Raw genomic sequence first — 17,695 nt, 5'->3', positions numbered from 1 at the left:
TTTTATAGTTATTCTGAGGAGGAAGTGCCATGTATTGAAAGAAATGAACCATAAAGCTGGATATATTTTTTAAGCAACTGCAAACTGCACACTCGACTCATAGTAATGTTTATTGTGAACAACAAACAGCAAAAGAAACAACAAACAAAAAACAAGACAAGGATGACAAACATGTATCATATGTATATCATACAAAAAATGATATATAGAAGGACAAGCAGAAAAACACAATGGCAGAATCAAGTACCCCAGCAGCACAATGCAAGACAGTCTCTCAAGACATGCAAATAATTAAGGTACAAAACAAACATTTGTAATGTGATTTGGTATTCATATAATCAAGAACAAAGTATTTAAATGAAACAAAATACTACTTCAACCCCTGCTGGCAGCACTTAGTGTGGCATATTGCACGTGATAGAAGAAAGAAAAATCATAAAACTGATGCTACAGTTAGTTTTTGTAAGTTACCTTGGTACAAAGGGAATCAGCCAAGAACATAAACGTTAATAAAACATCTTCAACAGGCCATCTGCATCCATCTATACAGACCGAACTGATGTCAAACAACCCTAAATCATGCCTGGGACATGCAAATATTGAATCAGTTGTGCAACAAATTAGCTTTTGCGGCAGGAAATGGTTTAAAGTTGTAAAGAAGCTGGCTTTGACCATTTCCATGAGTAGTAACCCTGGTGACTGCAGTGATAGCCATCTCAGTACAGTATACAACTGCCATAAAAACAGATTTAAAACACATCGTCCTAACTAGCTGTGGCTTCCAGTGTCTCTGTGGCTGAGAAAACAAGCCCAGTATTAGCCGTGTGTAAGAAATAGTGAGTCTGACCTGTTCCAATGCGCTGCTCAATGCAGTATTACATGACATAAAACAACAAAAAAACAACCAAACAAACAGAAAACACTCATGTGTCATGCCCTGAATCAACAGTGACCTCTGCCATGTCACCTACATCCACTTCCTCACCTTCCTTGTTTGCGCTTGAATTGTTTAGAACGGTTTGAAAAGTATTTGACCCGGTTCACCACCCATATACTTTCCCTGATTACTCTGTAGTCCCTGATATACGATGCCACAGTTCTGTTGTGGTGTCAGACAATACACTTAGAAAACATATTTGGACCTTTTATATGAAATATATCCTCTTGCACATAAAATCTTAAGCTACATAAAACACATTAGACACATCATGATCCTCATGACTCCATTCTAATAAAAAAGCATTTTGTGTGTGTGTGTATATATATTAGTCATTTTTGATCTACGATAGGGCTTGGATAAAACGAAAAGCACAATACATCCAATCAAAACCAGTATCACTGAAAGCTTTGTTTTAAATATGCCCTTGATTCTCAGGCACTGTAGTACACTCTGTAGTACAGAGTCTTGTTCCTCCACAGCGAGTACGAGTTGTCGAACTTCAGCTGGTACGTTCCTTCTCCTGGAAACTCGTGGCTCCCGCTCTGAACCGCCAGATGACTGTCCTGACGGTACACGGGCAGGATCTCGCCCAAGTTCGAGTTGGCAACTGATTTCGAGCCCTTCTCAACATCTCCAGGAACCACAGGGCCTGTTCGACAAAACAATTGGCCATATATCATTGAAAGTATTCCTTACATGCATCTGCTTATTTTCAGCTTTGTACAAATAAAAGTTTCACAATATTTAACATTAAATATTTTTATCTTTCCTATAATAACAACTGGTTAAAGTGTGACATACACTTATCCTTTCGAAGTTAATTCAATTATAATTTTAAAATAATCTTATTGGTTATCGGTTAATAATCGGTTAACAAGCATCGGTTGTCGGTTAGGAAAAATAACAGAAATATAATATATTATATTAGATTCTGTCATTCAGAAACATGGCGTTTCATACCACTGCTATGCTGATGACACTCAACTCTACCTCTCATTCCATCCTGATGATCCGACGGTAGCTATTCGCATCTCAGCTTGTCTAACTGACATTTCTTCCTGGATGATGGACCATCACCTTCAACTCAACCTTGCCAAGACAGAACTGCTTGTGATTCCAGCAAACCCATCGTTCCATCACAATTTCACCATCAAGTTAGGCACATCAACCATAACTCCTTCAAAAACAGCTAGAAGCCTTGGAGTTATGATTGATGATCAGCTGACTTTCTCAGACCACATTGCTAAAACTGTCTGATCCTGCAGATTTGCTTTATTCAACATCAAGAAGATCAGGCCCTTTCTTTGGGAACATGCTGCACAACTCCTTGTTCAAGCTCTTGTTCTGCTGGACTATTGCAATGCCCTCTTGGCAGGTCTTCCAGCCAATTCTATCAAACCTTTACAATTAATCCAGAACGCGGCAGCAAGATTAATTTTTAAGGAGCTGAAAAGAATATGCGTCACACCTCTGTTTATCAATTTGCACCGGCTTCCAATAGCTGCTCGCATAAAATTCAAGGCATTGATGTTTGCCTACAAAACTACCACTGGCTCTGCACCCATTTACCTAAATTCATTATGCCCTCTAGAAGCTTGCGTTCTGCAAGTGAACCTCGCTTGATTGTGCCAAAGTCTCTTTTACGGACTTTTAAATTAAATGTTCCCTCCTGGTGGAATGACCTGCCCAACTCAATCCTTGAGTCCTTAGCCATCTTCAAGAATCGGCTTAGAACCCATCTCTTCCATCTTTATTTGACCCTCTAACTTTAGCACTCACTATTCTAATTCTGTTCTTAAAAAATAAAAATCTAACTAGCTTTCTAAATCTTTTTGTATTCTATCTGTTTTCTTTTCATATATTATACAATTACCAAAAGCAAAAAACAAAAGCAAAAAAAAAAAAAAAAAGACCTCTAACACAAGCTTGCTCAATTTTTTTCAATTCTATCGGTTTTCTTTTAATTTATTATATTATTTAAAAGCCCTTGCTACATTTACGGTGTTTAAGCTACCTGAGACTTGCTCTCTTGTTGTTTTTGATCACTTCCATTGTCCTCATTTGTAAGTCGCTTTGGATAAAAGTGTCTGCTAAATGACTAAATGCAAATGTAAATATATCGTCTGGGATTACAAATGTGATTTTGCATAGCTTGTCAGAGAACTACTGCTCTGTGTACTAAATGCTGCTCCACCTGAAAGCAGGTGATGGAGATTTATTGCTAACCACAGAACAGGCTTTACTGACTAAATGTGCATGACAATCGTGATTAATCACATTCGATTAATCGTACAGCCTATTAAGAGACATTCGTTTTAGACACCATATCACCTGTTTTTATGCTATTTAGACAACAAAAACAATTCCAAAACTGGCTACAATGCTGCTTTGTGTCTCCAAGCATGATTGCGTTTCGTTCCTGAATAAATCAAGCGTGACTTGCTGCCACCTACTGGCAGTTTTAGTTTATTATTTAATATTTAAATAATTTCATAATTTGGGGAAGTTGTAGCCTAGTGGTTAGAGAGTTTGAAACCTAACCCTAAAGTTGTGGGTTCGAGTCTCGGACAAGTCAGAAGCAAGATAACCAACCAACTCTTTCACAGAACAGCTTTCAACATTAAAGCTGCAGTCGGTAACTTTTGATGCTCTAGTGGTTAATAAACAGAACTGCTTGCGTCTTGCGGAAGAACATTGTAGCCGGAACTACTTCTCTCTGTTTATGTCTATGAAGAATCACAAAGGTACTGGGTTACTCCGCCGCGGTACCCCCGAAGCAATCTGAAATAGTCTGAATATAAACACTTATTATAGGTGCACCCTAGTGATTCAGGACAAGACACAGTTTGGAAAATGGATTCATGGTGTACTCACTTATTATATACATTTTTCTACATTTTGAACACAAACAAAGTTACGGACCGCAGCTCTGAATGGTTGTTTCTTACCGGGAGCGGTCCGTATCTGCAAATGGCAATAGGAGCACTGGGAGGAGCCAGAGGAGCTTGATTTTTTCACAGATTATCTGTCTCATATTCTACTGTCAGGACATAATGACAGGTTTAACAAATATGTAAAAAATATATTTTTACAAAAGTTACCTACTGCAGCTTTAACACCACTAGAACAATCATTGACGATTTCAATTCAGAGAAGAGATTGTCAAATTGGGGCAAGTAATCAAAGAGATGCACAGTCTGACCCTCACATGTAAAGTAATATACAAGATCCTTGGAGTGACTTCCCCCCCACCTTGCAGAGCCAGACTGAGATTCCTAAGGGGACCTTTTAACCTCTGGTCTCTCCACAGAACATCCCCATGTTAGAGAATGGCACAGAAACTGTCTTCTATAGATATAAATGGACCAAAATGAACCTAAAAGGACTTATAAATGAATATCAGTCCATTTCTTAACTCTATATTCAATTATATGTAACCCACACATTTGACTATCATGTTTATAATCACTTATTATGTTTGTCTTTTAATAACTATTGGATAGCTTAAGGATTCATATTCATGTTTCGTATGTATGGGTTTCAATCTGCTTGCTTGAAATGTTTCTGACCATCAGTTATTTGTCAAATGTGTCATACTCTTGTTATAGGAATCATGTCCAAAATTATACCGTTCAAGAGCGGGAAAATTCAGACTATGTGCTTGATAAGATAAACAAATGATTTATGATACCCCAAGCAAAGACAATATCTGATTGGTCAAGACAACATTTGAGGTGTATTTACACTTTAAATACTCATGACACCATCAAATTCTGCTTTTTAGCTTTTAGTGTTTGCTTCTTAGCTTTTGCTATCAGTTATGGCAGCTTTTAGCTTGCTTGCAGCTTTAGCTTTTAGCCATGCTTTTAGTCATCACTGTTAACGTTCTTTGAGCGCGGTTCCAGCGTGCTTGGGCCTGCAAGCCTGCTGCTACTTCACCACGATGAGAAGAAACACCACCTAGTCTCGTCAAACTTTACTTCTTTTATTTTCCATTTGAGTTTCGTGTTCTGAGTTAAGTTTTGTAATGCCATGTCTCCAAGTCTGACCTCGAGTGCCCGTTCAACTTCAACCAGCCCACAACTGAGTCTTCAACCAACGCCCAATCAAGGGCTTCCCAAGACATCACTTCAGTGACTACTGAACGTCCAGCCAATCAGCAACATCGGGAAACCCCCTTTCAATGACAAATTTACACAGGAGCAGCAATCTCAGTGTTAGATTAGTTTATGTCTTAGATTTATCTAATAAAGCCTTATTCATATTGAAAACAGAAGTATCTTGTGTTTTCTGCTTACAAGTTAATGTCTTAAACTGCCGATCTTGTTACTGTGCTAATTGATAGTGTTTCACTATAGTTTGGATATTAGTATCCAGCGCAGATTTGATGTTAAACGGTTTGTTCGGTGAATCGCAGGGCGTCTCAGTGATCAGCCGTGAAACAGTGATTCTGTTCAAACTCCCTTTAAAATCTGAAATGATTCCCTCTGAGCTAAATTGACCTGTTACCCTTACACAGGGCAACTGTGTGGATAGACTAAGCATTCAAGAGACAAGAGAAGACAAAGCAACTCTTATCAATTTGTCTGAACAAAAGCAGGAAACAGGACAGGAAGTACTCCCTCACCTTCCAGTTCATCATCTTCATCCTCATCGTCACTGGATTCGCTAATGTGGACAGTAATGGCTCGGCTAGTGACTGGTGACCAGTCGAAGTAAACCCCAAAACCAATGTCATAGCCATCTGTGGCAAACTCCCAGCACACGCGCTTGGCCTCGGGGACAGTGGGCACGTGGACGCTCATTATGTCTCCACGATACACCGTCACCACGCTGTCCTTCTCCTGACGCAGCTTCGTCTTCAGCTCCTTCAGAGCCGCGGAGGTCCATGTGGATGCTGCTTTCATCGGAGGAAGAGCTGCAAAGAGACAATTGATCGATTTATATTCTTTCATTTCACATTTGGATTGAGTAGAAATGGCTGAGAATATTTGCACAGCAGTGCATGCATTCAAATCACTCAAAATGTATTATTATTATTATATCATCATTTTGCATTTGGCAGACTTTTTGTTTCTATCCAAAGCCATACACTGCATTCAATTGATACATTTTATTGGTTTCATGCATTCCCTGGGAATCAAACCTATGACCTTTGTGTTACTATTAATAATAATCATAATTTTTGGGGGGAATCGCGATTAATGGCATCATTGTCTGCAATTAATCGCAGTTTAAATATTTATTGTAGCCTAAGTCTCAACATTAACGTAATTAAATGAAATATAAAACAAGCCATTTGTCACTGCCGGGACATTAAAGTTTTAATAGAACATATTTTATAGTTCGTAATAGAAAAACAAGTTATGTTCAGAGTCCAGAGCCTCGACCATAACATTATAACAGACAGAGTCCTACATGATCGCGCGACCCATCGCAGCAGAGTGTGGCGCGGGACCACACTTGATGGGCCGGTAGAGACTCGTGTGTGCCTGATGCGGGAGAATAATAAGGGTGTGCTAACACTAGGCAATCTTAACCATGCGGGAGCACGTTTGACCCCTGAAGCCTGGTTCGTTCGACTAGTGTGATCGCTCCCTGGCTCGGTTGGAAGAGGTGGGCCAAAGCGTGGTTCAGTTATATATAGATCAGTGAGTGTGAGCGCTAACCGCACCAGAGTGCAGATCTTCTGATACCTGCTGCATGATTGCATGAATATTTCTGAGTGACAAAAGCGATAGATCTGTATTTCAAAATTGTGTCTAGTACTATATAACTTACGAAGGTTTCATTGGCATTTTTATTTCAAACGACCCGACCGACCATGACCTGAATATCATTAAAAATAGTTTTTGGATGACTCGTAACTTCGGGTGACCGCAGGCACCCACTCATGTTGGATCAACCCGTGCATTACTGCATGTGATCCATGATTTGTCTGTATGTGTATTCAGAGACAGTGAGCAACGGACTTTCATAATAAAAAAAACTGCGTTAACGCACAATAAAATAATTGTCGCGTTAATTAATGCGTTATCGCAATAATAACATGTTAACTTGCCCAGCCCTAATAATAATAAATACTCTTTCACCAAAACAAAAAAATACTTAGCATAACTTCAGCTTATTAGTGATATGCAGACCTGGCACATTTATAATGAAATCATTTGATAAGCAGTTTGTATTGTATTGTAATATATTTTACAGCAGGTTTCATCATGCTTGATACAATCAGCACCTAAATATCTGCTAAGCCTATATAAGTCGACTTTTTTACTGCACACTACAGAACTTGGCCTATATAATGTACACTGCATGCTATTTTTGAAAGTCACGTGTCCTGCCCAATAGCGACTTGAAAGAAAATGCACGCGCTTATCCGGAAAAAGCAGCGTAATATATAGAAAGATTCTCATGGTTTTGGATGGTAAAAACTAGTCTTTGTGGTTGTGAATGGCACATCACAAACAGCACAGACATCCTTCTTTTGTTCTGACAGCTCTGTTCTCGAGAGGCAATGATGAAAGATGATGAGAAGGCTTACTGAGCTGAGCTTCACCTCTCTAATGGGGGGGGTTACGGACCTTTTTTCTCTCCAGGGTGTGAAGTACTGCTCTCCTGTGAGTCACCCGCCTCTGCCTTCCCCAGAGATGAGCTGGGCTCCTATTGACAACATCACAATACATTACATACTGTACATACAAGCACAGAGCTAAAACTCACAAATATCTGACAGGCTTCAATACACTGTACCTCGGTGGATTTAGCAGATTCTCGGTTATTGCTGTTATCATCCATTTTAGTTTGGTTGTCCGGTTGGATTACCGTCTGGGAAAGGTCTGTGCTTTGAAGTCTTCGAAATGAAAGTGGGAAGGATGAGGTTTACATACCTTTGAAATAGAAAATAAGCATTGCTGAGCTCTAGAAAGAAAAAAAATCCCTGCACAAACCTGTTTAAAGGGTTTGCTTCACAGTTGTTTGACGTTATACCAGGGAAAGAAGAAACAGACAGGGATGACAGTCTAGATTGAAGCTCTGATGTCTCTAGTTTCTCCATCTCTAGTGCAGCAAACACATGGAATATATAAACCATCATCACATTCATCACTGTCTGATCAAAGATTCAGTTCATCAGCTGAAAACTCTTACCTGACTCAGAGGTGGCTTTCAATGAACCTCATTAAAAAATGAAACAAAATCTGTAAGAGGAAATAAAATAATCCATACTGTACTTTAACATTAAATGTAATGACATGTCAATATATAAGTAAGGCTGTTGTGCGCGGTCGTCATCAACCGACACGTGAAGCACATACGAATCAGTTTTGACACGTCGAGAAACTAAAGTGAAATTCACCATTAAACCATCAATCTCAGCACAAGAAAAAAGACATTTGCATTTGAACCAAACCCTATGCGCTAAAGCCACACGTACAGTAGAGTTTAATGATATAATGTACACACAGACACGTACCTGAGGCGAGCGCGTGATGCTGTCGATGCAACAGTGTTCCCTGACAGATAACGTTTGACGCTCAGGAAGTCCGCTGATTTGTAAATACGTGTTCAGAGCGTAAAGCCTTTTCTGAATGGCTGCCAAACACACACTACTACACAATAAAAGTCCCCAAGAAGAAGCTATTTCTGTTTCGAGAAAGGTTTATATATATATATATATATATATATATATATATATATATATATATATATATATATATATATATATATATATATATAAATGAAGTTCTTAACAATGCACATTACTCATCAAACATTAGGTTTTGATATATTTACGATAGTAAATTTACAAAATATCTTCATTGGAACATTATCTTTACTTAATATTCTAATAATTTTTAGCATAAAAGAATAATGAATCATTTTGACCCATACAATGTATTTTTTTTTTTTTTTTTTACTATTGCTACAAATATACCCCAGTGACTTAAGACTGGTTTTGTGCTCCAGGGTCACAAACACTTTATTCAGCAACAGTGCATTCAGCTGATTAAAAGTGAGAGTAAAGACATTTAGAATATTATAAATTAATTCTGTTTTAACCAAATGCTGTTCTTTTGACCTTTTTAGTAATCAAATAATCAAAAAAAAATAATAATTATATATATATATATATATATATATATATATATATATATATATATATATATATATATATATATATATATATATATATATATATATATTAGGGGTGTAACGATACGCGTATTCGTATTGAACCGTTCGGTACGACGCTTTCGGTTCGGTACGCGGTACGCATTATGTATACCGAACGGTTCGTTGGAGTAATTAATTATATTTGAAAAAAAAAAAAAGAGAGAGAGAAAGAAATATAATGATATGCGTTCAACAAGGTAGCCCAATAACCCAAACAACGTAACAGGCAACGCCCCTGACACTCCCGAAGAAGAAAAAAACACCAACTTATATGTTTATGTTAGGCTACTCAGCAGGCGCTCGCTCACTCAGTACGCGCTGAAGGCTCGTTGCAAAATAGCCAATGCGTTTAACAGACTAGAAATGAGAAGATCCTCCAATAACCAACAGGTCTGGTGTTTGGGTGCACTTTGGATTCCCTTTAAGCTATAATGGTGATGGCAAGAGAGTGGTGGATAAAAAAACAACGGTATGTCGCATCTGCAACATGACAGGGTACACCAGCGGGATTACAAAAAAAAAAAAAAAAAAAAAACCAGCGGGAATATCTGGGATATATGCGTCAGTACTATCTGGGAAAAGACGAAAAAAAGGAGAAACATGCACGCAGCAAACTATCCCTGCAGCATTTAGACACTATAGCTTACAGGGAATCCAACCCAAACACCAGACCTGTTGGTTATTTTAGGATCTTATATTTCTGGTCTGTTAAATGCATTAGACATTTTGCAACGAGCCTTCAGCGCGTGCTGAGTGAGCGAGTGGCTTAGGGGCCGTTCACATATCGTGCCTAAAAACGCATGGAAAACGCTAAGCGCGTCTTTCTCCTCCTTTCCAAAGCGCTCGGGCAGAAGCGCTCATGAGGCGTCTGTCTTTGCTAAGCAACAATGACGTGTTCTCTCCATGAGACGCGGAAATTTCAGCGAAGGATAAATGGATTTACAGCTCTAAAAATCGCTTGCAGTAGCTCTGCTACTGAATTTATTTCAAAATTGCAATCCATATAAAACTATGATCAGCTGTTCCTTCATCTTGGCTGAGCTCTCAACGTTGTTACGGGAAAGGATGAAGCAGATGGGTTGGTTCTTGTCACATGACCCGCGGTGCGCTTGCGGCATTCTGAAAAGTTGAGATGTTTTTACATTTTGCTGTATCTAAAACGTATCGAACCGAACCGAACCGAACCGTGACATCAGTGTATCGTATCGAACCGAACCATGAATTTTGTGAACCGTTACACCCCTAATATATATATATATATATATATATATATACACACACACACACACACACACACACACACACACATATATATATATATATATATATATATATATATATATATATATATATATATATATACTGCATATATTGGGTTTCCCAAAAATATTAGGTAATATAACTTTTTTTTTACATTATGTGTTTCTTGAGCAGCAAATCATCATACTAGAATGATTTCTGAAGGATCATGTGACACTGAAGACTGGTATGATGATGCTGAAAATTCAGCTTTGATCAGTGATCAATTATATTTTAAAATATAGTAAAGAAGTCAAATTAATTACACAATAGAATAGCACAAAAAAGTAATAATATTCACAGTAATGTATTTTTTTTATGATCAGCCAAATATATATACATTTTATTTTACTATATATTACATTATAAAAATATAATATAATTTATTTTTCTGTCATTCTTGTTCTTTTAATGACACTTAACTATTTATTCACACACAAATTACATCTCTTAATATAAAACACAATACAAAAAAATATTTATTACCTATCTTACATTTATTTTTCTTGCATTTAAGTGCTTTTATCGGTAGCATTACAACATATGTGAGTTAAGTAGTTCCAGTTCTAGTGCTTTTGTTTATTAGCAGCATATATCCTGTGTATGTAAATGGTTCGGCACAGTCAAATATACTGGGAAACATTTCAAAGTCATTTGGCCACGTGTGGCATAAATCTGCAGAGGATAAAACACAAATATAACACTCGGCAGCTCAAAGGGATCCAGCTGACATGCTAACTTTCCCCCTGTGTTTAATTAACACTTATTTTAGACTTCACTTTTCAAACCCCTGCGGGTTAAAGATAAACAGATTCAAGATGAACACAAACATTTACACACTGAAACTAAATGTTGCATAGTTTAATTGCTGTTTCATTGAACGGAACAAAATGATATCTTATCTTTCTGCTAAGTTTGAGAATATATTGTAGTACATAACTGAAATGCAGTCTCGCAAACCTTTATCTCTCGACACCAAATCAGTCAATGGAGTGTCTCTAGTTTGTGCACCAACCAAACTGATCCACGGGAAAAGGCTGCCAAACAACAGAGACAAACTATTATAACCGTATAAAGCAAGGTTGAATGATGGTCATAATTCATTTCGAACATCTACAACAAGACTCACTCATCAGGGTTATTGAGATCAGATGCACTGGGTGAATGAACAAAACTGTGATAAGTGAATGTGTTTGTCTCGAACAGCCCGTTCAGCAGCCGAAGAGTCTTTCCGGAGCCCAGCTTCTGAGCCGTGCACATGTTGAGGAGACTGTAGAGCACAGCAGATAGCCATCTCTGATCCAGGAAGAGGCCACCTTCAGCAAACAGTGCAAGTTTACTTAATGTGTGTAACGGCTCACCGTACAAAAACCATATTGACTTCACATAACAGATGCATACAGACATATTTAGTATATTTGTTATAAAGTTATAAAGAATTCCTACAACAGATATTTGTGCATAAGATTAATCATGTTTCACTGAATTTTTTAAATAATTTGTGTAGGAAAAAAAAAAAAAAAAACCTATGGCCTAGCTGCAATTACATGTTAAAAAATGATTCCTAGTGATTTTACACTCCTGTTTAGAAGCATTGTTGCCAAGTTTGTGGAATTGGGCTACTTTAACACTGTTGCTGCAGGTTGTTTTTCATGTCCACAGGTTGAAGCAATCCCAGTATATGATATTTATCCACTGTAATGCAAATTTTATCAAGGGAAACCCGTTGGAAAACGTGGATTTTACCCCCTGGTATGAGGTGTGTTTTTTGCTGAGAACCTGGCAACCCTGTTTAGAGCTTTGGGGTCGGTAAGATTTTTACATTTTGTGAAACAAAGTCTCTATTTTTTTCATAAAAACATTATTGTAATAAAAATAAAATTAAAAAAACATTATTGCAATATTTTTTTTTGTTTTAATAAACATGTAATATATAATAAAAAAAATTAAATAATATTGTAAAACATTACAATTTAAAACCAGTTATTTTGTTTTAATATATTTTAAAATGTAATTTATTCCCGTGATGCTAAGCTGAATTTTCAGATCATTACTAGTCTTTAGTATCACATGATCCTTTATAAATCATTCCAGTATTCTGATTCACAGCCCAAGAAACATTTCTTATTATTGTCAATGTAAAAAAAAAAGAAGAAAAAAAAAACGTTATGCTGCTTTATATTTTTGTTTTGTTCAATACAGTTTTTATAAGTTTTATAACAACAACTGTGAACCAAAACATACCATAAAAAAGAAAAAATTTTTTGGAAACCTTGATTCATTTTCTTAGACAAATAGAAAGCTAAAAAAAATACCATTTATATTAAATCTATTTTTTCCTGACGGTTGCTTTTGATCAATTCAGTGCATCCTTGATGAATAAAATAACTAATTTCTTTAAAATAATACAGACCCCAATTTTTTGTAGTGAATACTAATACTAATAATTATTTCTTTTTAGTTATATTAACGTGTATAACAGTGACAGATGGATACTGATATATTTTGAGAGGAAATAAAAATGTATTGACAAAGATACATCTACAATCGTCACACACCATTCATTGAAAGAGGATCTGAGGCACAAATCACTTCTTTATCCTGTAAAGCTGCGGTCACCTGATCGTGAAGAAGCCAAATTCTACTGACATCATCACAAGCCACAAACTCATACTGAGGTTTGATAACAGAACTGTGGTTAAGGAGCACAGCAAGCCTGAAATGAAGATGACAAAGCATAACAACAAAGCACATAAGAGTTCTTCTTATTCCATAATAAATAGCAGTGGCAATTCAAACCTAAGGCTAATAATCTTAAGTCTGCACCTGTTGAGTGGCACTGCTGAGGTGAAGCAGTACACCAGACAGCCTGAAGACAGATGACAGCCGATGTCTGTGCAGACTTGAGCTAGCTGACAGGGCAAGACACACAGGAACAGCATGTCTGCCCATTTAGCCAGTCTAATGTTGTCAAAGTAACACGCAACACCCATGTTTGAATATTCTCCTATGGGTCAATGAAAGAAAAGAGCATTTTTATGATTCATGAAGCATATGGTGGGGATACTGATGGGCCTTCAAGGATTGTGATTTGAGGACTATCACAACGGATTGCTGTGAGATTACTGTTTCTACTGTGTTTATGATCAGATAAATGCTGCCTTTTGAACGGCAATCTAAATGCACTCAGAAGCAATCGTTTTAAAAACTGTAGAACTGCATCTGGTTGCATCTAGCCGATCTATTTTGTGTCCCAAATAAATTATTTAATAAGAGTCAAATGAAACATGATTAATCTTAGCTGAACAAATATATATTTTTAGGCATTCTTTATTTTTATTCTTTTTGAAACATATTAGGTAGTTGCTTAAACTAACATAACTAAGCAGCAACTTATTAAGCTGCAATAATTATATATAACAATAATACTAAATAGATGATAGATAGATAGATAGATAGATATAAACTAAGTCACCCAGTGTCTCGGGTCTTCTGGTTGAGATGTTGATGTGGCGAGGTTCGAGTCTGGATGCGCTCAGTAAAGCCGTTGCCAGCTGTTTGCCCATGAGTCCTGCTCCCACTACGCCAACACACAGATGTGTGTTCTCAGCGTTCACCTTCTTTCTGTGTGAAAATGTTCATGACTGTAGTAAAGAATACCATCTGTGTGGGAATTAACAGTCGTGTGAGATCCACCACAATGTTGGACTTACCTTAATAAACTGAGAAGTTTATATGCAAATACAGCATGCGCGCATCCAGCGACAGTCAAGCTCGCGCACCGACTGCGCAGAGATAACAAATCTCTCTCATCTGCACTGAGACCAGCCTCAAACCCGAGAGAGGTTAAATTCACTGTCAAGTCCATGTCGCTAATCGTGGATGTTTAGATTGTGCGTGCAGAAGTGAGGTTTCTATGGTAACAACAACCAACAAAGTATCAACAACACACACAAAAAACCGCTTTACGTCACGTTTACAAAATAAAAGTCCGACACATATTCAGACTTTTCATGTTGGCATGCTGAATGAAAATTTTATTCGTAGCAAGTTTATAAAAATAAAATACAAAATAATTACAACTGAAAAAAAAAAACTAAACGAAAAAAAAATAACACTGTACACAGGCATTTATGATACAAATAAAAATAACACAAATAATTACATTAATGTACAATGTCCCACCCCATAACATTCTTTTGTACACTGTACATTTCACTTCACAAATTTTGAACAACAATATGCAGTAACAGAAAATGTAATGTTAAAATTGATATGTTTAATTTTTAGCTACTACTACAGATTAACTTTCAGTCCATTGTCAAAACAATACTGTGCAGTTTCAGTGTTCGATATACTGACAAAATGCATGGAATAAAATAGGTAGATATCCAACAAGCAAAGAACAACAACCTCAGTGACATGTTCATTTAATTAGAATAGTCTGTTTTGTATGGGATAAAACCAGTATAGTAAACGGTATTTTACTAATCAATAAATAGATGGACAATTCTGCACTTTTTTCTTTGTTATTTAACAGCAAATTGATAAAATTAAAATTTGTCTCCAGTGAAAACTGCTTGTAATTTCTTTCAGCCAAAGAATTTATTGCCGTTATGATAGAAAACAGCTGTGTTTTAAGGTGATTAGCCAGATAGTGTCTTAAATCTGACCCATTGATACCAATAACTGACTATATATTATACAAGGCTATGATTGCAACTGTAATTAGTGTCTGACTAAAGCGATGCTATATTACTAATTCAAATAAATCAATAAATAAATCTTGCTACGTATGGATTTTCTCTAATCCCAATATTTCTTACTGTTAGAAAATATTAGGGTTTTTCTGATGCCATATGCTGCTATCCCACATGCTCTGGTAAATCACCAACCAGATCACATCCTCAAAACACATAAACGCATATAAACCAGTTGAGGATTGAGTAAGTATTCAAACTGTCTCTCTGTAAGTGCTGATATAAAGTTAAAAATGGGTAATGAGGTTAAGAGAAAAACAAACATGGAGTCCCTATTTACAAGCTGACAGTACTTATCAGGTTATAAACTCCTGGTATATGAAAACTTAAGCTGTGTTTATTGTACATGGCAGCGTTTTGTTATTTTTCTGTAGCTCATGCAAAGAGTTGGCCTTCTATGGGAAGTGGAAGCTATATTACAGCATTGTACAGGCGGAGAAGGAAGACGACTGTGTAACTTAATGTTCCAGTCTCTGAAGGGAATTAGCTGCATGCTTTTTTAAAATAGGTATTATTCTTTTTTTATGAACTCTATAACATGTAAAACTCTGATTTGATTGACAAATGCCAAATAGCAGCCAAAAATGCTGAGGTTCTGGAATGTAAACTAACTTTTCTTCAGTTTTGTTTGATTGGATATGTCGTGTGGCACATATAATAAAACTATACGTTTAATCAGTGATAACTGGCAACTGTTATCATTTCAGAACCCTTCCCATGAAATAAGAAATTGTAAAAGTATTGCAATTTTAAAACCTTCCCTTTTAACATTAAGTTGACAGATCTCTGATGTCATATGCAAGGTGAGTGATTTTAGATTTTAGATTTCAAGACACACAGAGAGAATTTGCTTGGAATCTGTAAAATGGATTCACAATGGTAAATGTTTAACAGAGCTAAGAGTACGTCAATCATATTAGTAGCTGAAAGCACAAATCACATTAACTAAAATATTTATATTAGAAAATGCACGATGGGGGTGGGGGGGGGTCCAGTATCAAGTATAACAGGCATAGTTTATATGAGGGCCTGTAAAAATAAGTGTGACTTGTATGACATTGTGTTCTGCATGAAATAGTACATAGCTGCTGAACACCAGAGGCTCTACAGAAAATGAAAATTAACACACAGTTAGTGTCTTCAATTTCTGAAAGACTGACACTGCTCTATACTCTATATTCCATTTCCAAGCAAAACTTCTTTAGGCACGTCAAAGCGCAAGAACACTTTTTTTTTTTTTTTTTATGATTGTTTCAGTGGTCACCATTTCTTGAAAAACTCTTCCTCTTGCAAACTCAGTGAGGTCAGAAACAGTCTATGCAAGTACAAGCACATGGTCCTATCGAACACAGGCATAGTTCACCCAAACATGAGAATTCTGTCATCATCTACTCACCTTTATGTAACTCCAAAACCTTTTTTTCCTGCGGAACACACAAGAAGATCTTTTAAAGAATGTTGGTAACCAAACAGATTTGGTTAATCAGTGATAATACATGAACGTGGGTAAATGATGACAGTATTTTTTATTTAGGTGTGAACTAACACGGCAATATTCTAACTCTTGCTCCACTCATGATATTAGTTGAGCTAAAAATAAACTTTTAAGCCCAAAGTATACAGTATGCTTCGTTTTTATATGTGTACGTTAGCGTATGCGTACAGTCCAATGCACAGCCTTTAAAAGTAAACTCCATTTGATAGATAACGCAAACATAGGTGCATCTTAGTCCAGTGTCTGCACTACTTTTCTCCAGAAGTTATTATAACCGATAAAAATATATTTGTACTCTTAATCTAAAGATGCTGCTTAATCTCATAACTCCTTACACATACGCTTCTCAATGCTGGTGTGTTGTTGTTGCAATCACCGATATTTGCATTTTTTAATTTAGGTTTAGTTTAAAGGGACACTAAGTAGGAATTACTCCCATCTAGTGGTGAAATTGTATTTTGTATTCAAACTAATTTTGCTCTCCAGCGCCTCGCTTTTTCAAATGCGCGTTGCATCTACGGTAGGCGATATGTACCAAAAAGCTTTGACGGGATGTCTTCTAATAGCACTTCGTCGAGTTTTCCTTCAGGTGAACAGGTGTGTTATTTCAAACAAACTGCAACATGACAACTAACAAACGAATGTTACAGTATGAATTACTGACTGTGGAAAACATGAAATATTGTAATTAGTAGTTATGTCTTCTTTATTCGTTATATTTTCTGAATAATGTGCTTTGTTAGATATAAAAAAAATATTGTAATATAGATTGTAACACTGACTTACCTGTCGAGAAGAAAACTGGCCACTTCAGCGTCTCTTTTGAAATCTTTATCCAGCATTAGCTCTTTCCATCTAGAAAAAGCTTCCCCGACATTAACTCTTGTTTTCTGTAATCTACGGTCACGTTTCCTTTTACGTTCTATTTTTGACTGTTTTGGCGACGATGTTTTCTTCTCCTGTGGCGCGGCATATGTATGGTCCATAATAAGAATGCAATCCAGACTTTTAAACTTGCCGGTGCAG

The 17,695-nt window shown here is 36.6% G+C and overlaps 2 protein-coding genes across 7 annotated transcripts; both read right to left on the bottom strand.

Annotated features, from left to right (window-relative positions):
- Window positions 1-92: 92 nt before the first annotated feature.
- Window positions 93-8,538, bottom strand: tmed8 (transmembrane p24 trafficking protein 8). 3 transcript variants are annotated; one of them, XM_026285471.1, is made up of 7 exons: window positions 8,415-8,538; window positions 8,090-8,139; window positions 7,891-7,999; window positions 7,694-7,793; window positions 7,525-7,603; window positions 5,568-5,858; window positions 93-1,589 (listed from the first exon to the last, which is right to left on the bottom strand). In XM_026285471.1, the coding sequence occupies exons 3-7, from the start codon at window positions 7,995-7,997 to the stop codon at window positions 1,372-1,374; spliced, it is 795 nt and encodes a 264-aa protein (XP_026141256.1). In that variant the 5' UTR covers window positions 7,998-7,999; window positions 8,090-8,139; window positions 8,415-8,538; the 3' UTR covers window positions 93-1,371. The 3 variants fall into 3 exon arrangements, with proteins under 3 accessions (XP_026141256.1, XP_026141257.1, XP_026141258.1); XM_026285472.1 differs by having other exon boundaries at window positions 8,090-8,116; window positions 8,415-8,534; XM_026285473.1 differs by lacking the exon at window positions 8,090-8,139 and having other exon boundaries at window positions 8,415-8,529.
- A 2,312-nt stretch (window positions 8,539-10,850) lies between these two features.
- On the bottom strand, window positions 10,851-17,149 carry noxred1 (NADP-dependent oxidoreductase domain containing 1). Of its 4 annotated transcripts, none has more exons than XM_026285470.1 (7): window positions 14,128-14,212; window positions 13,890-14,034; window positions 13,241-13,421; window positions 12,973-13,130; window positions 11,544-11,730; window positions 11,375-11,472; window positions 10,851-11,089 (listed from the first exon to the last, which is right to left on the bottom strand). In XM_026285470.1, the coding sequence occupies exons 2-7, from the start codon at window positions 13,978-13,980 to the stop codon at window positions 10,965-10,967; spliced, it is 840 nt and encodes a 279-aa protein (XP_026141255.1). In that variant the 5' UTR covers window positions 13,981-14,034; window positions 14,128-14,212; the 3' UTR covers window positions 10,851-10,964. The 4 variants fall into 4 exon arrangements, with proteins under 4 accessions (XP_026141255.1, XP_026141252.1, XP_026141253.1 ...); XM_026285467.1 differs by having other exon boundaries at window positions 10,860-11,089; window positions 13,890-14,038; window positions 14,128-17,149; XM_026285468.1 differs by having other exon boundaries at window positions 10,865-11,089; window positions 11,375-11,451; window positions 13,890-14,038; window positions 14,128-17,149.
- Between the last annotated feature and the right edge of the window lie 546 nt (window positions 17,150-17,695).

Source organism: Carassius auratus, chromosome 17 (assembly GCF_003368295.1).
Source record: "Carassius auratus strain Wakin chromosome 17, ASM336829v1, whole genome shotgun sequence".
Taxonomy (NCBI): domain Eukaryota; kingdom Metazoa; phylum Chordata; class Actinopteri; order Cypriniformes; family Cyprinidae; genus Carassius; species Carassius auratus.
Note: the sequence above shows the minus strand (reverse complement) of the source record. Positions and strands in the feature narration are given on the sequence as shown.

Bases quoted from the DNA above. Each gene is read 5' to 3' on its own strand.
- tmed8 (XM_026285471.1), bottom strand. From the start codon at position 7,997: ATGGAGAAACTAGAGACATCAGAGCTTCAATCTAGACTGTCATCCCTG. The intron at 7,794-7,890 runs GTTTGTGCAGGG...TTCATTTCGAAG, and splicing joins GAAGCAAACCCTTTAAACAG to ACTTCAAAGCACAGACCTTT. The intron at 5,859-7,524 runs GTCCGTAACCCC...GTCTCTTTGCAG, and splicing joins ACACCCTGGAGAGAAAAAAG to CTCTTCCTCCGATGAAAGCA.
- noxred1 (XM_026285467.1), bottom strand. From the start codon at position 14,282: ATGGACTTGACAGTGAATTTAACCTCTCTCGGGTTTGAGGCTGGTCTC. The intron at 13,422-13,889 runs GTGACTTAGTTT...ATTGACCCATAG, and splicing joins CAGAAGACCCGAGACACTGG to GAGAATATTCAAACATGGGT. The intron at 11,473-11,543 runs GTGAGTCTTGTT...CGGTTATAATAG, and splicing joins GATCTCAATAACCCTGATGA to TTTGTCTCTGTTGTTTGGCA.